Source organism: Zosterops lateralis (assembly GCF_965231275.1).
Source record: "Zosterops lateralis genome assembly, chromosome: 9".
NCBI classification, from domain to species: Eukaryota; Metazoa; Chordata; class Aves; order Passeriformes; family Zosteropidae; genus Zosterops; species Zosterops lateralis.
In genome coordinates, this window is record NC_139769.1 from 2720149 (window position 1) to 2742780 (window position 22632).

Here is a 22632-nt window from a genome sequence, read left to right on the forward strand (position 1 = left end):
TCTCCTAGCAATGGAAACTATTTGCACAACAACGCAACACCAGGATGAGTTCAGTGCCATGGAAAGCCTTGAGGTGCTATAAGGAATGACACAGCCCTGCCCTGTCTTTACTGGGGTGTCAGGGACTTGTTGAGGTCCCTGGTGCCAAAAGGGCTTTCCCATCAGGGTCTCTGGATGAGTGCAGGCTGGTATCCTGGCCATGGAGAGCTGCTGTTCACAGGTCTGGCTCTGGAAGCAAGAGATGGTTGCAAACCCGTAGAGAATTCCAGGATGGGTCAAGTTGGAAGGAACAAATGACCACATCACCAAATGACCACAGTTGGGTGATCTGGTCCAAACTCCCTGCTCAAGCAGGGCCATCCCTGAGCACAAGGTACAGGATTGAGTTCAGATGGTTCTGGAATGTCCCCAGTGAGGGAGACTCCACATCCTCTCTGGACAATCAGCTCCAGTGACAGTGTTCTGCCACCCGCACAGGAAAAGTTCATCCTCACAGCCAGGCGGAACTTCCTGAGCATCACTTTCTACCCACTGCCTCTCGTGCTATCGCTTGGCACCACCAGGCAGAGAGCCCAGCTCCATCCTCTTGGCAGGCTGGAACACTTGTTCCAGATAAACACAAGGTGTTTATCCCCTTTAGCTATTTACGCACACATTTCACGCGGCGTGCTGGTGGCCCGAAGGGGAATCCCCTCCATCAGCAGAGCCCTTCCCACCACGCCGACTGCCCGGAAATCTCACACCCCACTCCATCCCACCCCACCCGTGCCATTCCCGGGGCGGACGCGGTACCTGCGGGCGGGAGGAGGAGGAGGCGGTGGCGGTGCCGGGGGCGGGATGCCGGGACGCGCGGGGGGGAGCGGCGGGATGGCCGGCGGCGCTCACCTGGGCGGAAGCGGGAAGCGAGGGGCGATCCCGGCTCACCTGCGGCGCAGGAAGCCGGGGCGGCGCGGCAGGAGAGCCGCCTCCCGAGGGACGGCCGGGGCTCGGCCCCTCCCGGCTCCGCGGGGGCAGCGCTGCGGCGGGACACGGGCTCCGGCCACCGCGGGAAGTGCAGGGCTGGCTTTTACAGGGCCCAAGTTTTTTTTAAGTTTTTAGTCCGTTTCCAGGTGAGCCTGACCCGCCTGCTTGTTTATGGGTCGTAGTTTGGATCTGTCGTGTGGCTTCCATCCTCCCCCAGTGAAGGCAAATCGCGTGTGTAAATATTGTAGAAAAGCTTGGTTTTCACTTATTTGCAGCACGTCGGTGTCCAGACTCAACAAGACCCTGTGACTCTGTTTTGAACTCCCTATAGAAGGCCACTAGAGCCGGCTTGGTGTGAGGGCTCTGTTCCCTTTGGATATGGGTGTAGATCCTCGGGTGAAGTGTGTATAATAATACGGGAAAAATAATATTTTTATAATAATACGCTCTGCTCAGCCTCAGTAGCACAGACCCCACCACTTCACAGAAGGGAATGGCAAAACACCATAGGAAAACTCGAATTAAGTGAAGGGATTGCAAGACTTCCCCTACAGCACCCTGAAACACATCACTGCGGCTTCCAAGACACTGAAGGTTGTCCAGGATGGGAATAAAACCAAGATTTTCCTCCTGCTAGTCACTAAACAGTGAACAGGCACCATTTTAGTTGAAACTAATTAGGTGATTTGTGTGTGCTTTCTGAAACCTGTACATTATTCCGCTTTCTGACTTGCTAAAATTATATACATACACAAAACAGTCAAATTAAAGTCGATAAATACAAATTTTATTCTGTCACACAGTTTCACCAGCCCATCTGCTGACCTTACACGGCCCCATTGGCTGCACAGGCTACGGGCTACAAGAGGCTTGGAAATCAATTTTTCATGAGTTCAGATTGATTTCCCCTCGTTGTGGCACCCGTTCCATTCCGCTGAGCGTGGCAGCAGTGGCACCAGAGCGCACGACACGCCGGGAACGCACCCCTCCATCCCCCCTTCCGAAGGGCTCCCAACGCTCGGCTCCCCAGCTCCTCACGCTCAGTTTTAATTAACGTGGCGCTCGTGAGAAGTGACAATTTCCCTGACAGTGATGAACAGCGAGTGGTGTATTTATCCATGCGAGGGACGCGCTGCAGACAGAAGAGCCGGGCACTTTTCCCATCAGTGCACCTCTGTCTCCATCTCCGAGGGTCGAGTTCATCCTGGAGCGTGCTCCGGCCCTGCCCTTTCGCTTCCAGTCGCTGAGAGGAGTATCAATTTTCATTTGCATACTTTGCCTACTGAACCTCCAGGCTGCCAACGCAGTTTACGCGAAATCTCCCCGAAAAGCTGTTAGATGGCAATATTTCACATCGCTGGCTGAGCTCTTTGTCAGCCATCCACACGTTTTAAATCCGTGTTTTCGCGGGTTTTTGGAATATCTGGGACTGGGACAAAGCCTTCTTTGATACTGACAGGCTCCAGGCAAGTCACCAAAATAAGGCCCAGAAAACCCAAAAGACTTCCAGAAGGGATTGTCAGTGATGATGTTCTCCTCAGTACTGTCTCAGAGTTGCTTTTCCAGCTTTTTTATGTTCAGTTTTCCAGTTTTCAAGGTCCCTACTTGTTCTTCAGGAAATGCTTCTTGAGCAGATGTAAACTTGGGACAGTGGTGTTTTGCCTTTCCTGGGTGTGTTTAATCCAAAGGACCTCTCCATCTCCTGTAAACACTCCAGGATCCCTCAGCAGTTCATAAGTGGAAAACTGATGCCTTCAAACATTAGAAAAAACCTGAAATAACCACAATAGAAAAACAAATAACTGTCATGGTAGTGAGAATAGGGAAAGATTTGTAATCACCACAAAATACCTTGTGAAGAGCAAATGCTGATGAAAAGCCTGCCTGCTCCAGGAATTCAGTATTCACTTAAAAATCGAAATAAAGAGTATTTTTAACAGTGCAGTTTTATATGAAAATAGGGTAGGAATTTAAAATTATTTCTTCAATCTAACTGCTGTGGGTGTGCTGGACACAGTGTCAGGACACCAGGCCCACCTGGATGATGGGGGATGGATGTGCCAGTCTGGGTAAAGCAGGTTTGACAGGTCACGCCTTTAACTTCTGGGCTTTTTCAACATATTTTTAAGTACCCATCAAATTCCAGACACCAGCGGGGACACCCAGAGGTGCGATTTCGCCGGGTGGGCCAATGTTATAATGTGGGTGTTTGGGAGAGCGGGGAGGGTTCACCTCACTTTCCACCCTCACCCGGCCCCGCCGCTCGGTTCGGGGCGAGTCCTGCCCGCGGTGCCAGCACCGGGAAAGGCCCAGCCCCGCTGCGATAGCCGCCTCAGGGCTCCTCACGGGTCCCCTAACATCCCCACACGGCCCCGGGGCCGCGGGCCCTCACACCCGACATGTTAACTGCGGGCAAGCGCGGGGCGGGCGGCGGCGGCGAGCGCGGCCATCTTTACTCGGGGCGCGACCCCGCCCGTCCCAACGCCGGGCCCTGCCGGCGCCATCTTGAGTGAGGGCGCGCTGTGCCCTCAGCGCGGCCTCGCCCGCCATATTTAATGAGGTCACCCCCATCACCGCCCCAAAAAAACCCTTTAAGCAACCCCCCTAAAAACCTTAAGCCGTACCCTCAGCAAGCCACGAACGCCTCGGGATTCCTCTCCGTTTCTCCTCGCAGCCAAGGCGGGTTCTCCCCGCGGCGGGGCCGCTCCGCTCCTCCCCGGATCAGCTGACGGCGGCGGCGGCGGTCCCGTCATGGCCGCCCGGAGCGGCGCGGCTGAGGCGCTGGTCCTGCTTCTCCTCTGGTTCGCAGCCCTGGAGGGAGCAGCGGGCTCGGAGCCGCCGCTCAAGTGCGAGGAGCTGCGGCTGGGGCAATATCCTGCTCGGGGCCGGGATGGGGTCGGGGGCGGTTGTTGTGGCGATGGGCCCGGTGTGAGGGGCGGGGGGTGCAGGGGAAGGGGCGGTGGGGACCGGGAGGTGCCGGGCAGGGCGGGGGGATCGTGGAAAACCTCAGGTTTGGGAGTTCTGAGGGGATCTCGGCTGGCAGGAGCGGGACAGGGCTCCTCAGGGTGCGGGGATTGAGGACACGGCCTCAGGCTGCACCAGGGGATGTTCAGGTTGGACATCAGGAGGGATTTCTTCACAGAAAGGGTGATTAGACATTGGAAAGGGCTGCCCAAGGATGTGGCGGAGTCCCCTTCCCTGGAGGTGTTCAATGAACGAGTGACTGTGGCACTCAGTGCTCTGATCTGGGTGACAGGGCGGCATCAGTCACAGGTTGGACTCGATGGTCTCAGAGCGCTTTTCCAACCTAATTAATTTTGTGATTTCTGTCAGTATTGTGTGTGCTTGGGGTGTCCTTCAACGAGATCGCCATGGGATGACAGAGCCCACTCTGCCACCGCTCCGCCTTATTTATTATTTGCAGGAGCGAGACTTTGCCATTTTACCAGGAAAAAAAATGTGTTTCTGTGCCTTGCACAGCTCCTCAGAGCAGGAGGTGTGAGGCTTCTGGCTCTCCAAGGCACCTCTTGCCCTCCCCAGAACATGCTGGTTGATGGCAGCTGACAGTTTTTGATGATCAAAAAGTGTCAGGAAAGCAAATCTTGGAAAAAGCTTGCTTCATCTATCTCCTGCTTTACTTGGCTGTGGGAGTTGAGACCTCTGGAAAAGTCAATTCCTGCTCAGTTTGTTCCTGCACCAGATTCCAGACGCTCGTTTTTACGCGTTCGTTGAATTTTGTGTGTTCCCGTAGATTAAATTTTTTTCTCAACCAAATGCCTCAATTTCAAGGCACTGTGGTATTTAAATAAGGAGGGAGACCAGATGAGGCGTGTGTTACCTTGTTGCCTCCAAGTACAGAGGCTGCAGCTGATAAATATTGTAGTTTCCTTTAGGTAGTGCTGACTGCAGCACTAATTAAACGTGGGGCTTATGCGATATATTGGTGTATTAAATTGGATTAGCAGATTTGCTGCATGGTAATGTGCTGCTCCTCTTCTGGGGGATGGGTAAGGCACCAACATCAAGGTGCATCTTAAATCCTCGGGGTTTAAAGAAGGTGGAATAAATTACTGTTAAACCTGTTTGTAGTGTTTGATATGAAAACTGTTTTCCTCAATTACCTGAACGTATATGTGTGATGAGCCTAAAATAGACAATAGCACACAAGAACCAATGAATTGCACAAATCACACGGCATATGGTAAGGATTTCTAACTTATAGATTGATTAACTGTGTTTTTTCAAGGAAGTGTTCAATTTACACGTTTGTGTATCTACTTGATGAGCTTTATAAAAGATGGGATTAGTAATATCATTAGTCTGAAAGCCAAAACACTTGTGTGGATTGGGTGCTTTCCTAAAAATGAATAAATACACTGTCTCTGATTGGTACTTTTGTAAGTGAGGTTTCTGGTAAATCTCTTCAATGTATGTTACACCCTTTAGGCTCTGTCCTGCACTACTGTGATTAAAACAAACCATTCCTGTCATAGTGATTTTACATATAATTATTAAAAGAATTGACACGTGACAGAACAGCCTTCAAAATCTTCTAATTTTTATGGGTTTTTTTTTTCTCTTTTCTGAAGGCAACACAGTGCCTTCCATCATCATGAGGTTTTGGTGCATGAGGCTCTGTTTTGGAAGCACATTTATTTGATGTTCAGTTCTGACATGCTTCAGAGTACAACAGAAAAAATCATAAATTGATGACTGAGTTTCCTACCTGTGCTTAACTTCTTTGATGTTCTCAGGCATTGAAATAAACGGCCTGTGTTTGATGGCACAGCAAGTTCACTTTATGGTCAGCCCTGTTTTAAAATCATGGAATTACAGAATAGTTTGGGTTGGAAGGGACCTTAAACCTCATCCAGTGGCACCCCTGACACCTTCCACTATCCCAGTTTGCTCCAAGCCCTGTCCAGCCTGGCCTTGGACACTTCCGGGGATGGGATATAAAATCCATGAAAGATTTTATAGCAGTTAAGTCCACCCATAACTCAAATCTTATTTTATTTTTTTGTCCCTATGCAATACAGATAGGCATTAAAGAAATCCATATCTTGCCTGGGTGCATTACTGGAAAATCTGGAAAAAATGTTAAACCTGGCTTGCAGTTTTATTGCAATTAACCAACAGGACTCACCAGTTCTGAAAGCTGATAGAAAGTGGGTTAAGGACTGAAATTTTTTTCTCTAAAAGAACAGACTACAGCATTGGAGAGTGACTAATATTCTGGTAGTATATTGCAAACTTTAGCAGGTGTGACTTTCTGCTGTGATTTCCACTTTGATTCCCCTAAGAGTCAAGAATAATAGAATAATTTGGGTAGAGAGACCCCTCAGGAAGTTGCATGGTCCAACCTCCTGCTCAAAGCAGTGTTGGCACTGAATTCCAACCAGATTCCTCAGGGCTTTGTGCAGTCAGAGCTTGAAAACCTCCAGGGATGGTGATGGCATCACTTCTCTGGGCAACTTGTTCCAATATTTGACTGTTCTCGTGATGAAAATGTTTTCTGTGTGTCAGCTTCAGATTTCTCATTGACTCATATCGAAGCCAGAGTGGAAATTACAACAGAATTTGGGCACCAATTAGTTTGTATATTTTGCTCAACATGTAGCAAGGAAAAGCTACAAGTTAGTAGTAGGACTGGCTCAAAAAAATATTTTAAAGCAAATAATTGTGTGCAAACTGTGCTTTGTATCAAGACTGTTGCACAGTAGAACTTAATTTATTTCACTTGTGTGTTGTCAGAAAACTGCTCTGAGTGTCAGCTTAAAACCAAATCCCTTTTTGTCCTCAGTTCAATGTCTGCCAGCACCAAATATTACTTGCAGAGATCACCTTGGCATAGAGAAATTCTTCACGGGAAAGGAGGTTGGATTTTACAAGCCTATCGAGTGTCGCAATGTGTGAGTACTCTTTGCTTTTGAAAGCCTGAGGTTTGTCCAAAACTGTATGATGTGTTGGCAGAAGGAGAATAGAAGTAAAACAGCCACACACATTTTTTTTCCCAGTAGTTAATCCTGTAATAAACACTACAAGGATGCAACACAGGGTCATGGCAAGGGTTGGGTTGGGAGGGACCTTAAAGCTCATCTCATTCTGTCCCCCTGCCATGGCCAGGGACACCTTCCACTAGATCAGGTTGCTCTAAATGTTGCTCTAGGGAAATATGTCTGGGTTTTTTCATTTGATTGGTTTTTGGTTTTTTTTTAAGTTATGTTTGTGTCTTGGCTTTACCTTATTCCTTTACCTTTGCTTTAATTTGTACTATAGCTTGGCAAAATTTTGCTCCAGATGCTGAGGCCATGTTTCATGTGTGCTTAAAATCAGCCCAGTTGTTGGCAGGAGCTGTTGGGGACACCCTCCATCCCCTTCCCTGACAGAGCCCAGGACATGAGGGAGCTGCCCTGGATCAGTTCCCCAGTTTGTGTCACAGTACAGCAGCTTCCAGTGCTCGTGCCAGCCCAGGGATGAGGGTGACTCAAGGATAAACCGGAGAGGACAAAGGAGGGCTGGACAGAGCTGCTCAGTGCTTCATGCCGGTGTAAACTGTGCCTGGAGCTGCAGCTGAAGTTCTGTTATGCATGAATTTTAGGGGAGCTTCAGGATCTCTGCAGTTCTCCCCAAAATCTGTAAGAGAAACTGTTCTTTGTTTTGACACAACTTTTGTGTTTAATCCAATCAACTGTGTCTTCTAAGAGCCTGTTTCTGGTCCATGAATGATGGACCTCGTTTTTCTAAAGCACATTGTAAGTGATGGAGAGCTCTCGATACCAATAAATGTTCCAACTGGCCAGTGCTAATGACCAGCCAGCACCTGTCACTACCATTTGTTTCCTCTTTTTCTGAGATTCACACTGGAACCTTTCTCTTTTGTCCTACTGGAATCCTTGGAAATTAAAACTCCAGTAACCCTGGGTACTCCCTGGGCAAATAACTCTGATGTGCTACTTGCTGCTCAGTAATTTGCCTGACTCAGAAGTACAGCTCTGCCTCTTAGTTTTGTAAATATTTTCTCTGTATTTAGTCTTCTCAGCAGTCAAAGCTCAGCAAACTGAAGAAAACATATTATTACATCTAATCAAATTTAAATGCCAGTAAAGTAGACGTCAGTCACATTTTTGTCCAGAAACAATTGTGTTTCAGTCCCATCTGTGAGGGGGCTGAGGAGAAGATGAGCTATACTAGTTTAATGAAATTGCTTCCTCTTTAGATTAAATTGTAATTCATATGGTTGGAGGGTTTTTTGTATACATATATTTTTGGTTTAGTATATTTTCTAGAAACGCTTTTTAAAGGTAGCTTTTCTTTACATTTACTTATTAAAATCCAAGTCTGTAGGCAGAGAAATGTCATCCTTCTTATAGTATCTGTTACTTGATCATGACTATTATTTATAATGAATAATCAATGGTTACACTGCCAAAAAGAACTTGCTGTGACTTTTCCAGCCTCACAACTGCTGGCATGGCAGAAAGAGAAATTTTTGCCCTGAAAATTCCAGTAAAATACCGCTGTGAACATAGATAGAGTTACATGAGCATGTCCTTCATAATGTCCTAAAACCAGTAAAAAATGGCAGCAAGATTAATATCACCATCCTTCATCTGTACACTTATTTAAAAAGGGGTCTAGTCACTGATAGACCTTTTATGAGGCACTTTGAATGTTACCTAAGTGTTAGAAATATTGTTTTAAGCAGGAATCTCCAGCTTACTATTACAACAATAGCCCTGCTTTTTTTTTTTTTTTTTAACTGCTTTTTGGGTATTTTCCAGCTTTGTACTAAGTTTTGGTAGAAACTGTAACTGTAGAAATAATTGCACATCATTTAGCCAGAAAATTAGTTTGAGAAGGCATCTTCCCAAGGCAGGGTTGTCCCAGCATGGGGACAGCAGGTGAATCTCCATCCCCAGCTTTTGTGAAGGACAAATCAGCGAGCTGTCCTAAGCCAAAAATGTGATTTTGTTTTGGCTGAGTTCTGGGTTTTAGAGCAAGACCAGGAGATGTTACGTGTTGTGTGAGTGGGTGTGTTCAAGTTCAGTTATCCTAGTAATAATTCAAGGAAAAGCTTGTAAGGTTGTCAGCAAAGAAGTGCTCTGAGTCAAGATTGCTTAGGTTTGGCTTTAATCTGATGTTTTGGAGGTAGATCTTATATTTTGGCCAAATTCTAAAATCCCCCATTGGCATCTATCATACATTTTACTTAATATGTGCAGGCCCTGATGCTGCAGAGTTGAAATGTCCATTGTTCAAGTGTTGCAGTTCCAGGAAAGGAGCCATGGAATGATTCTCTGTGAAATTTGTGGGGTTCAGTGTGGACAAGGTCTTTGAGCAGAGCCAAGAGACCCTGGAAGATCCACCTGCAGCAGCACCTGCTCTTGTCAACTGCTGTGCAAGAGCTGGGAGGAAAAGTTTTTACCATGGCAGCTGGAAGAAATGCATGCAGAAAAAAATAAAGGTTAGGTGAGGCTGAGGAGCAAGAGAAAATCAAAAGAGGAACTGACAAGAAATTGCATCTTTTACCCAATTGTAGAAATTCCTTCAGATGCCCGGGATGTGTCATTTTCCTACTCACTGGTTTTACTCTTTGTGCATGTTTTTATCTGAAGGAGTAAGGCAAAGGAAACAACACCAGAGTGGATGCAGCCTTGTTTGTTACAGTGTTCTCATGCTTCCCTTTCCTACTGGATTTCTTCTGCCCGTCAGTTTGATGTTGATGAGGTGCAGAAACTGTTGTGCTTTCAGGAGCATCTCAGTGCACAGGCAAGGGCTCACTTTATTACTAGCTGTGATCAGGAGCAAAATTAAACCGTGTTCCCATTTTTTATGTAACAGCTCTTTTTATGCTTTAGTGTCCTTGGAGGGCTGTTGACACTTTGTAGCTGATAAACAATTTCCAACAGTGTACCTCAAGTTTTAAATAAACCCATTAGTGTTCCTTACAGTGGAAACAAGACAGTTCTAAAGATGATAATTCACGTTACATTGAGTTCCAGGAATGCCCTGTGTGTTCCGTGTTGCTAATAAACACCAAGTAACAAATACTGAGGTAAGAGTCGTGATTTAATCACTTAATGTTGCCATTAGGTTTTAAAGTCAGTAAATTTAGATAATAAGCAAAAAAAGGTAGGTCTCTACTTGGCATTGAAAATGCTTAATAAAAGTGCTTGGACTTTTGTCAGCTACTGTCTTTTTGAGACTGTTTTATTCAACTGTCAACCAAGAGTTTAATTTGGGCCTATTAAATAATTGCTGGCACGTCGTAGTGCACGTATCAAAACAGTGAATTACTGAATATTTTTCAGTTCTAATTACATTTGGGTTTGCTGTTCAGGAGCTCGCTGTTCGCCGAGGCAGCAATTCCAGCATCGAGAGCGATATGTTTTTACCTCCCTTATTAGTGCAAAGTCCTCCAGCAGGGACTGCACTAACAGGTGGTTTGGTGGCTGCATCGCTCCAGCTGTTGGCAAGAATGGTTCCAATTAGGATAAATCTGAAAAAGTCTGTTCTGTCTGTTTATTTTGTATGACTAACCATGGGAAGCTTAACTTGAGAGCGCCTCTCTCTACCCTTGTGCGTCTTTGTACTGTCAACAGTTCTTTTCATTGTGACTTTGTGCCATTTCCAGTGTAATGAGTGAATCTGTGGCTTACTCTTTTTTGTTGAATCCTTCCTGCAGCTTCTCTAGCCGGTGTCCATGGTTCATTTCTCCTTCAGATCTCGTGGCAATTACTGTCTCTGCTGACATCTCACCTGCCTGTCCTGTTCCTCTCCATTTGGCTGCGTGTGAGACTAATGCCTGCAGACAGTGTTCACACACCTCCTGCCTTCCTGGCCTTGTCTCACTAGGGCTGAGCTCTCAGGAAGTGCTCTGTGAAGCTGGGGATGGATCAGCAACTGAATTATGTCTTGACAAGAAATCATCATTTAGTTTCAGAATAATCTGTATTCTGCAAGAGTACACTTGAGTTGCAGCAGCTGAGGTTCCTTTATGGGGGATGCCTTCCCAGTTTGAAAGCTTAACATTATCAATTCCATGGCCCTTAATTGAAGATAAATAACAAGTCTGTTGTTCTTTTAAAACCAGAGCAGCAGGAAAATGAGTCACTACTTTAACAGTCAAAAGTATGAGTGGATATATTTTGCAGTCATTATCTACATTGCTTGTTTCTTTTGGCAGAAATGGATACTCCTACAAAGTGGCAGTGGCTCTGTCCTTATTTCTTGGATGGCTAGGAGCAGATAGATTTTATCTAGGATATCCTGCATTAGGTAAGTTGATTCCTTATTTTTTTCCTTATTCTTATAACTGACTTGTATGTGTATGCTCCTATTTTGAGTACTGAAGGCTGGCAGTCACAATTTTAATATTTAAAACTACAATTCTTACTTCATGGTCAAGTGAGATAAAATGCTGCATTACCCTCAGCCTGCTCTTCTGTTGGAGTGGTGACAAATGGAGATGTAGTGTCCAGCAGATAAAATCCTAATAAGCAGATGTGGTTATTGCTACTCAAAGTTTTTGCTCTGCATTGATGTTTTACCACAGCATTTTTTTGTGAGGCTCTGGAGCAGAACTGGCTTTGCCTCATGGGCCACCCTTAAATGAGACTTGACATCACCAGGAAAAAAAATGGACAAATTTTCCAGTAAACCTGGTGTTTTGGGAGATGGAATTTATTCTGGCAAATGCACACCTTCAAGATAACTCATGGTATTAAAAACAATTCTGCAGAAGCTGGGACTTCTGATAAAGCCTCTCTCTGGTTTTTAGGACCTCATTCCCAGGATGATGGTGCCACTGGCTTTAAAGTAATGGAAATACCTTGTTGTGACAGAAGTGCCTTCACTGGCCTTGTTTCTGGGCTGGACAAAGGGAGTGAATTTAAGTATAGATAGGATGGAGCAATGATGTGGAAAAAGCTGTATGTGTTGCTGTCACTTCAGCCAGAAATGTTGAGTTTCTGCCCATTAAATGCCAACTCTTTTTAATGACATTATCTGTCCTTCTCTATAATCTTGATTAACATCCATGTCTTGTATCCCTGAGATTCTATAATTAGCATTTATTTGGTCCATCTGTGTTACAATAAGATGCATTTTTGAAAGCAGTCAGTAAGGTGCATTATTTAGTTGTACTACTGGATTTGGAATAATAATTTGCAGTAATTATTTTTAATACATTGTGGTAATACAGATTCATAAATCTTTCATTTTTTTGTAGAAGTTCTTTATGGCTGATGTTTTAACCCTACTGCATTGTACTGTAGCCAGTAGCCAAAGTTAATATTTAAAATTAAACTCTTCCAAAGCCAAATCTTCAATCTTTTGTAAGGTAAAGAATGCAAAAGCAAATAGGTAAGAGTAGAAAAGAATTTGATTCCTTTACAGTGGCTGATTAGGGATTTCTTAGGTCATCTGTTCCTTGGCAAAAAATGGTTGAGGGTAATAGCATTGAAATCTTTTTTGCAAGTGTAATGAAGACTGTAAATGCTCTTTGGTTTGTTTTTTTTCCCCCTTCTCTGTTGTTCAAAGAGCACACAAATACAAACAAGCTATTGAGTATGAAGAAATCAGGAAGGCAGCCTCTTCCTCTCCCACACACTGTGAAGCAAACCAGGAGTTATTACTGCAGAACAACACTATTTTTCCCCTCTGTGCTTCAGAGCAGTTTATTTTCTCAGTATGATCTGTTTGTAGGGAGGAAAGTGAGGAGGAAATAAAAAACCCAACTTTACCCTGCACTCCAGAAGCAAATGCCAGGCTCAGAAACAGTTCTCCTCCATCCAATTCCTTAAGTAAAGTGGAGCTGCAGCAGTGGTAAGAAATCTGCTGGGTTCCTAAAATCCCAAGTGGCACGTTCCAGGGGCAGGGACACCTTCACTGGATCAGGTTGTGCAGAGCTCCATCCAACCTGGACACTTCCAGGGATCCAGGGGCAGCCACAGCTCCTCTGGGAGCCACAGGGAGGGATGCACATGGAATTTTCTTCCTTGAGAGACAAATCCAGGCAGTGGGATGCTCTTCCTGCAGAGTGGATGCAGTTCCTCCCCTCCTCTGCCCCATAAACAGCCCTGGGGGAGAGGAGGTGCTTTGTGGGACACCTTGGTGCTTTGGAGAGAGGGGATTAACCAAAATCCTTCCCTGAAATAATAATTGTAATACATATAGTTCTCTCTGGATTACATTCATTGTGCAAGAGACTATTGATATTAAAAAAAAAAAAAAAAAAAAAAAAAAAATTAAGGCAGCCTGTTTTTTCTTAAGGTATTTTCCAAATGAAATCTGCCTCGCAGGACAACTTCCAATAAAACATTCATCTGTCAGTTGCTATTCCCATATATTTTCTATTAATCTTTCATTTATTTGTATAAAAACCAACATTTTTGAATACCAGTTAAAACCAAGTGTTTATATATTTTTTATATATATTCAAAAGAAATTCATATTTCAGCAAAAATATAAAAATTATATACAAAGGATTGTTTTCCAAAGTTGCATGTTCTGAAAATCAAATCAGTATGTGCTGCAACTCATGAGGTGGCAGAAACCACTTTCTATTCATAAGCAAATTTTGCAGCTTAAATTGGGATTTTTCTGTCTGTGCCTCAGTGAAAGGAATATTTCAGTAACTTGATTATCAACTTTTGCCTTTCCTTGTTTAAGAATATTTAGATACTAAGAAAAAAATCACTAATATTGAAAATCTTTTAAGTGTGCTCAGGATGTAGAAATATGAATGTATGGTTTTGTTTTTCCCCTCATAATTAAAGAAGTTTAACTTTAGGTCTGCTTCTAGATAGATGCATATATATATATATATATAAACACATAGATTTTGTGGGATGAGGGGAGAGTTTGGATGTGATTGCCCCCAGTGATTAAATCCCAGTGATTGCTTAAAACTACATTATATTTTACTTTTATTTTTTAGGTTTGTTAAAGTTCTGCACTGTAGGATTTTGTGGAATTGGGAGCCTAATTGATTTCATACTTATTTCAATGCAGGTAAGTCAGGGCTTTCAAAACAAGATACAAATCTATGGTTTTTAAACCTTTGATTTGATTACTAACACTTTGTTACCATTTTGGCCTTAAGAACCATTGGATGTTAAAAAATCAAGGCATTCATTTTGGCTGTGTTTGTAGATTGATGTTGTAGAATATAGACACAAAATATCAGTATATTTGCTGTTGGAATTAAAACTTAGATTAGCCAACTGTAAATACTGACAAGGAATAGTTTGGAAGCTGTAGCACCATAAATTCATGTGTTCTGTTTATGTGAGGCAGAGTGTTGGACTCAGCGTGGGATGTCCTGCTGTTCCCAAACCCTGAGGTTCTGTGTTTGCCTGTGCATTATGCTGATGAAAGAAGACATTGCCCACTTCCATTTTCCACCTCTCCTCCAAATTCAAGTCCCACATCAGCTGAGAGCTGTGACTGAGGGATTCAGGAGGGTTAAATCCCCAGCTGGAGTGACGTCTTGTGACATCATGAAATTGCCAAATTGTTTTATTCAATGGCGCAGCCATTTAGCATGAATTGCAAATGATGAACTCAAAATCCATTGTGGATATGGGAGTTGTTTCTGGGGGTTTGTAGGGAAATATTTTAAAAGTGTGCACTTTGTATCTTGTCTTTTGTGTGCATTCTCAAATTCCTTCTCTGCTGTCGCAGTGATCTTGCCTCAGAGCGCTTACAGATCCAGTTGAGAGTATCTTTCATCTCTCCTTGTTGATCTCCCTAGTGCCTCCACATCAATTTAGCACTCCCAGAACAAAAACTCCACGATCTTTCCTCCTCCTCTTCATTCCTTACCTGTTCAGTATTTCAAAGACACTTGTCATCAGCCTAATTCTCTGCTGCCGACCCTCCTTTGTTCAGGAAAAGTGGTTTGGAGCCCACTCATTTGTTAGGCTGGTTTTGTGCCTCAAATCCTCATCGGATTAGCCGAGTCCCAGTGCCTGGCTGTGTAATTTGGTTGATTAGAAGCCCAGGGGAAATGTTCCTTCTGAGACAGCGCTCGCTAAAACAGTTAAACTGCAGCATAACTTCAAAATAAATCTAGTTTCTGTTTGACTAATTAAGCATGACTAATTTTATGATGGGAAAATTAGCAGTAATTGAGACATTAGCACAAAGTATATATTTCACTTCATATTGAAAAGTCTTGGTTCTTTTTTTTTTTGCTGTTGCAGATCGTTGGCCCTTCCGACGGCTCCAGTTACATCATCGATTATTACGGGGCCAGGCTGACCCGGCTCACCATCACCAATGCAACTTTCAGGAAAATGCAGACCTATCCCTAATATCCCTAACTCTGGCAGTGGGAGTGGCACAAATCCATAGGTGCTGTTTGTTTTTACAGCTGGATCCAGTGGTCCTGCTGGAATTGCTGAGGATTTCCTGGTCACCCCTTGTCAGAATGGATTAAACGCACGGTGAACAAAGATGATAAAATGTGAAAGTTCCTCCCGTGAACAAGTTTACCTCAAAGGTGGAACTTTGGGACTGCTCTGTTTCAGGGAGCAGAGGGTTTGTTGCTAAGTTACATCATCTGTGGAACGTGCAGACTGTTGCAGTTTGCACTGATGGTGTCTGTGTCATTTAGAGCGTTACAGAGAGCTGCAGAGAGAGTTGTTCATAATAAAGATGCTGATATTTATTCCATTGAAAGTGGTAAGAGTTTTAGCATGGATGGGCCAAGATTACACTTGGGGGCCTGTCCATGTGGCAGTTTGGAAATTAATTTAAATATCCCCAACCACACAAACTGCCTTTTTTCCCATCCTGTTAAAACCCAGGGAGCCCTAAGTCTTAGGCTTGGTGTAGCCTGTGAAATTCTGTTATTTGAAACAATTATTTCTTTATATTTTTGTCAAGTTGCAAAATTTGGTTCAAGTGCTGATCAGCAGGAGAAATATGGATACATAAGAAATAGAACTGTAGATTACACATGACAAAAAAAAAAGGGTGGATGTTGGGGTACCCTGAGGTTAGAAAAAGAAATAATTGTTCTGCTTATTTTGATTTTTTTCTTTCCTCTCTTGCAACCATCCATATTGAAATAAATACTTTTTTTTTTCTGAAAATAAATTGGTGTGCGTGTTTTACAGCTACAGAGTGTCAAAAGAGTGAATTCTTCCTACTACTAAAGCCCTTAAAAGGCTCTTATTTTGGGTCACTTTTGTTTCAGTGCAATAAATTCAGTGTCTTTCAAAGCTGTTTGACCAAAGTGTTTCGGACAACCAGGATTTCACTGGATGTTCCTTTCAGGAAAAGTATGTACACGCAGACAGAAAACATGTCAGCAAAATCTTCATGCTATTTAACCAATTTTAAGCATTCTCTTCACCTTCTAATGAAAACTGGCACTGAGGGAGAAACCCACACCATACAAACTCCAGTATAATCTTTTTTTTATTATTATTTTTTAACAAAAATTTGGGCTATTTTTTTTTATGTGAAACTTTCAACCTGTCAATATATCCACAAACTGTATTTTTAAGGGATTTCCCAAAAATAAGATTCTTAAGTAGATTTATGAAAGCACAATTTGTGGAGTTTAGGCTCTTTTTAACCTACATTAAGCCCAGTGCAGAGAAGGCTTTGTAAAGAAATCCTGGTTTTTTTCCCCCCAAATCAGCATAACCTGACATGTCACGTAACAAGAATAAACCACCAGGAATACTTTGTGCTTAAAGTTAATTCTTTCCTTCACGCAAGAAAGATGTGGTTTTGGAATCCTTCCTGCCATGAATTTTCCTTGTGGGTTCAAAGAGACAAGAACACTCTGTCAGCTCCATTCCCTTGCCTGATATTTGTTCTGTCTCCCTTTGCTCTCTCTCTCTCACTGAATGCTCTTTGTGCTCATCAGTTTTGTTCCCTGAAATACTTTGAAAAACAGACAGGAAGTGGATGGAAAATAGATGTTTGAATCAAATAAAATCTCCTGTCTAAGATCATCCTGAGACTTGTCTGCTCTTTGTTTTTCCAACCCTGGAGCTGATAATGAAGCTGTGAAAATAGGAAGATGTCATGGATGTTTTAATAAAAAAATAGCCTTGGGCAACTTATCACACAAGATTCCGTTGTAAAATGTGTCTCCAGGTGTACAAGTAGCACAGGGCTTGGCTTGGTGATTTCAGCAAATCCAGGTTGTGCTTTGTTAAAAATTCCAGGAGCTGTTTTGTGTGAATCAGATGAAAATCCAATTTTAGTTCCATGAGGTTCATGAGATTGCTAATCCCAGAAGCCAAGCAGCCAGCAGAGAGAAAGAGCTGCTGGTCCAAACTGCAGTGTTTGTGTAGGGAGAGATGTGCCAGTCAGTCCAGAAAATCAGAGCTGCTGTGGGATCCTTCCCTGATGTGGGATCCTCCCCTTCTGTGGGATACTTCCCTGCTGTGGGATCCTTCCTTTCTGTGGGATCGTCTCCTGTGGGATACTTCCCTGCTGTGGGATCCTTCTCTGCTGTGGGATCCTTCCTTTCTGTGGGATCCTTCTCTGCTGTGGGATCCTTCCTTTCTGTGGGATTCTTCCTTTCTGTGGGATCCTTCTCTGCTGTGGGATCCTTCCTTTCTGTGGGATTCTTCCTTTCTGTGGGATCCTTCCTTGCTGTGGGATCCTTCCTTGCTGGAGCCCTCATTTGGATCCAGGGCTGCTCACACTCTGCCTCCACAGTCATGACACAGCCACGGGTGAATCCCCTTTCAGAAGGGATTTCCCTTGATCCTGTGTCTTGTTCTGACAACTTCCCACCTCAGCCATGACCCTCTCCCATGTCTGGGAAGCCTTTTAGGAATAAATGCCAGAGATTGCTTAACCTTTAGGAGTTTCGTGGGCTGCTGCCGGGGTTGTGTTCTCCATATGAACACACAATAAATATTAATATATGTATGATATGTTTCTATCTGCTCCTTTAGTTGCACAGCTGAAGTGGAGAGAGGGTTAACTGAGCAAGCAGATAACGCTGCAGGGCCAGGAGACAGTTAGTGAGGTCTTTGTTTTCATCTTGTAATTGTCAGATATGGCATGTTTACCATAAGGGCTGTGAAAAGTGTGATGCAAGATGTAAAGCTGTCCCACTGTGTTAATAATGAATTGGCTGCAGTAATATTTATCAAAATGTCTGTCCAATGATGATTTTTTGTGTTGCTGCCTGCTTTAGTCTTCTCCTGTCAATCAAGTTGTCCATCCCAGTCTTTCTGGAGTTCTGATTGCTCTGAAATAATCTTCTCTCGGGGTTGTTTTCCCCAAAACAGTTGCAAAGCAATGAAAATAATTAGACAATGTAGTATGTTGTCCTCCTGCCTCGTTCCCAGATAAAATGATATCTGCTGGCCTTGCAGATAGTCAGGAATCCTTTCAACATTCCAACTAGGCAGAGAAGTATTATTCTGTATCTGTAAAAATAAAGAATATAAAAAGCAAAGGCCAAAGTTTAAAACAAGAGTTTGAGGTGCCCAACCTTTAAAAACAGATAAAACTATTCACTGAAGATGCTGCAGATCCAGGCCAGGCATTAAACCCAGATCTTCCCAAACTACCAGTAGAATTCAGTCATTTCAAAAATGACTCTACAAGCTGTCCTATTTCCCATCCCTTTTTTTTTTTTTTTAATGACCAATTTAAGATTTTCTGTAATGTGCTTTGTTATGACCTGAAGGAGCTGTAGTTGGGAGAAACATCCAGCTTTGGGCACTCCACATTCGCTCCCACAGAGCCAAAGTGGTGGCACTTCAGTGTGCAGACTGCACTAATAAATGACTCTGGGTTGCATTCCTTCAGCTGGGCTAACCTGTGCATCTCTCACTTGTGTCTAGAGCTCCTTTTCATAGAGGTTTTTTAGAACAAACTGGTTATTCTTCCTGGGACTGAAACCACAACTCTGCTACAGCAACTTCCTGTGACAGCATTTTGTTATCCCCATCGTTTCCCTCCCCACCACCACCCACCACTTATTACATGAAGATATCACTGCTGCTTTCAGGACCTGATAGCACCTTAAATGTTAGTTTTTACTCTGTTTCCAAAGATGTATTCCTGTACATCTGCCAGTAAAACTTCTCAGCTCCACAGGAAGGTCTTTGTGTTTGAAATGCTCCCTTAGAATTTTTTTTTTTTTTGGAGAACATCTGTTGTCACCCCATCAAGGATTGTTTCCTTTGTTCCTCAGGAGTATATTCAGTTATATGTGCTTCCACAGCTCTGTCTATTCAGTCTTCTCCCATCTCCTCTCAATGTTTTTGATTTTTTTTTTATTTTTAGATTCATTAGGTGTTTAGGCCATCTCTGCACTGTTGCTTGCTCTGCACTTTTCAAACCTGCTTCCTCCTGAAAGTGATGTTAAATACAATAAACTTGGGTGCTCCAGCGCCCAGCTAGGGAAATTCCAGAGGCAAGACTGTGCATTTCCATTGCCTCACAGGACTGTTGCTAATTGTGCGATTGCTGATTATTTCAGTAATGCATCGCACAGACTTTCAAACTCAGTGTCATCCCTAACTACTCTGCCATTTTCATTATTATAAGTGGTCACTATGTGGCTTCTTTAAAAAAATGCGCCATTAAAATTCATTTAAATCATGTTCTCTAACCAGCTACCTTGTTCTGGGTTTGGCATCAGAGTCTGCCAAAAAGTAAAATACAAGAGATTGTTCTGTTTGCATCTTCTGCCTGAATCCTGAGGAGAAAAAAATAGCTTAACTTTAGGCATATGCTTAAGTGTTTTGCTAGACTGAAATATGATCAAGACTCTTCCCACTTTCTTCCTCTCAATCCATCTGTGATACCCAGAGAACCTTCCTAATCTCTGGGAATTATAAGAGAAAAATCACTTTCTGCAGCACTGACAGTGTGAATGGCTAAAGGCGTTTGATACACTTCATGTACCCCAACTTAAAAACTGCTTTTTGTTGCTTTTTGTTGCTTTTTTGTCCGCGGTATCAGCTCCCTTTGGACATCCTGCCCCAGTCCTTCAAGTCCTTCCAGGAGGAGGTGGATTCTTCAGAGCAGCATCAGGGATGTAAAAATGCCACAGCATCAGCTCAGGGATTCTGTGATAAATCCCAGCACAGACCCTTTGTGGGGCAGGAATGATGTCAGGGAGATGCGGTTATAGGCTCAAGATTCTGAAACTCAGCCCCGCGTTGTCTCTCTGCCTTCTGCTTCCTGAAGGTGGAGCCAAACCCCCTATCAGATCCCCAAATCTTCCCGAGTTGTTCTTTATCGCATCACAGACTCAGCGCACCCGTATTTTTCCTTGCTCTACAACAGTGCGAACTGGAAAGTGGCTGCGAGGATTCTGTCTCTGGCCAAGATGCATTTTGCACACTCTGGACCTAAGACTGCAGCAAAAGGAAAGAAATCCAAAGATAAAAAGGACACTCAACGCTGTTTGCACCGAGATCGAGTTCCCAATATTCCCAACAAAATAAAGTTTTTTAAAATTATTTATTTATTTATTTATCTATTTTTAATACTACTTGTCTCAGATTCCAGCTCCTTGCTTTTCCCCAAGATTTCTGGTGGTAACTCTTTGTGCTTCATAAAAATCTCGGCCATCCACCATCTCCAATAACTCTCCATGATCCATTTGAATGGCTGCTTTCAGGACTGCAGTGCTCTCCTCGAGCAGCACATTCCTCGGGCTCTCTGCAGATGCATATGACACAGCAGAATTTTAGGCAGTATAAGAATTATAAAGCTCCGTTTCCATTACTGTAATTGCTATATAAATCCTACCTTAGAACAGGCCTATTTAACCTTGGTTTGAGCTCAGACTTGGTCCAAGTCTGATTAAGTTGAGCACCAATTTTTTTTTCTTTTTGGTGTTTTATTTTTTTTTCTCTCTCTTTTTTTTTTTTTTTTTTTTTTTTTTTTTCCTCTGCAGTATCATAACTTAGTGGGCAGCAGGGCAGGGAAGGAGAAGAGATCCAGCATGTCCTCTGCACCCTGTCCTGCCAGAGGGGGTGGCTGCAGTCAGGAAATACCTGTCCCCAACCAACAGCAGGATGAAATGAGATTTGCATTTTGCTCCCTGGGAGAAGCACCGTTTCTCCCCTTGGAACCTGTGGCTGCTGCTGCTCCTGCACAGCTGTGCTCAGAGCAGGTGTGTGAGATGCCTTTGAGGCAGGCAGTGCTGGGGGGAAACCTTCAGAGCCTGCCCTTCCCCAGGGGATGGAGCAGGAATTCCCAGCTTTTTTGTGTCATTTGCCACCAGCTCGATGACAATTGGGCGTCCTGGTGGTTCTCCCTCGGGGCATTGAGGAATTGGGGGCTCTGGTGGTTCCCTCTCGGGGCATTGAGGAACTGGGGGCTCTGGTGGTTCCCTCTCGGGGCATTGAGGTATCTGGAGCTGTTGCCTTTGGGTCAAAGCATTCCAAACTTATGACAGGACAAGGAGCAGTGGGGTCAAAGTGAAAGAGGGGAAATTTAGATCACAGTTACACAATAAATTGTTCCCTGGGAGGGTGGGGAGGCCCTGGCACAGGGTGCCCAGAGAAGCTGTGGCTGCTCCTGGATCCCTGGGAGTGTCCAAGACCAGGTTGGAGCACCCTGGGATTGTGGAAGGTGTCCCTGCCCATAGTTGGGGTGGCACTGGATGAGCTTTAAGATCCTTCCAACCCAAACCAGTCTGTGATTCTATGATTTTAAAACTGAGGAAGAAGTTGTCAGTACTATCAGCAGAGGTGGGTGATGTCCTGCTTCACTGCATTCTCCTGCAGAGTCCCTTTTAGGCCAGGGAGCAGCTTAGATATGGACAGCCACGACTTGCTCCAGAGAAACTCTGGCACATAATTTCCCATGCCATAAACCTGCTCTGCACTGGGTGCTTTGCCCCCGAGCCAGTAAAGGCATAAGAATGTGTTTATTAATGTATTCTGTTTCCTACACAGAACCTTCTTCAAAGTTCCTTGAGTTTAGCATGGGGAAAATATGGAGGAACATGTAAGAGAACCCTGAGAACTGAAAAACTCAGTGTTCACCTTGAGCCAGACAAGACTGCCCACCATGTGGATTGTTCTGGCAAAGGCAGAACACCTGGGGAATGCAGAGGTGGGGGGTAATTTTTAGGGCTTTCATTCCAGGGTCCCATTGATTATAACCCTATTAAGAGGCTGATGCATGCGACTTTTAAGTTATTTTGTTAACTAAGTGTAGGCAATGGATGTGTCATGCTAACAACCATAATTGCTGGTGTGTCTAACACAGTATGTAAGTACAGTAGAGTGAATTTAAAAGGTTGTGGTAATCTAAGAATGTTAAAAGGGGAATGTGTGCCTGAGGGGCGTGGGGGCTGGGGAGAAAAACGACTTACTTGACATTCACTGTCTTCCTCCCAGCTCCTTTTGCTAAAGTAGGAACAGAATCGGAACAAAAAAATGTTTGTTTTACAGCTGTACCAAGTTACGGCGTGGACTCGTGCTCCCCCCCTCCTCTCCCACTTGCATCAAGTACATCCTGTACTTTTGGCAACATGTTGACTGGATATTTAAAAGCTGTGAACTGTTCTGAAAGTTTCACATACTGGGTTATGGGCCATGTGTGTTTGATCAAAATTCAATTACTGCACTGTACCATGCTTGGAAACCTATCATCCCAAGTTATGAAGTATGACGAAATAGGCTAATCTAATTGGTTCAGTATGGGAGCAGT

At 43.8% G+C, this 22632-nt stretch overlaps 2 protein-coding genes across 3 annotated transcripts in view; one reads left to right on the forward strand and one right to left on the reverse strand.

Moving 5' to 3' along the window:
- PATJ (PATJ crumbs cell polarity complex component) overlaps positions 1 to 870 on the reverse strand; it is a 140943-nt gene extending 140073 nt beyond the window's left edge. Inside the window, exon 1 of one of the 2 annotated variants that reach the window (XM_083867477.1) lies at positions 793 to 870. The gene's annotated coding sequence lies outside the window, so the exon portion shown is untranslated. The remainder of the gene's footprint in view (positions 1 to 792) is intronic. The other variant, XM_083867479.1, reaches the window with a different exon arrangement.
- A 2639-nt stretch (positions 871 to 3509) lies between these two features.
- Positions 3510 to 16930, forward strand: TM2D1 (TM2 domain containing 1). Its single transcript, XM_083867283.1, has 6 exons — positions 3510 to 3833; positions 5091 to 5164; positions 6767 to 6875; positions 11153 to 11244; positions 13907 to 13980; positions 15174 to 16930. The coding sequence occupies exons 1-6, from the start codon at positions 3715 to 3717 to the stop codon at positions 15282 to 15284; spliced, it is 579 nt and encodes a 192-aa protein (XP_083723409.1). The 5' UTR covers positions 3510 to 3714; the 3' UTR covers positions 15285 to 16930.
- Positions 16931 to 22632: the final 5702 nt, after the last annotated feature.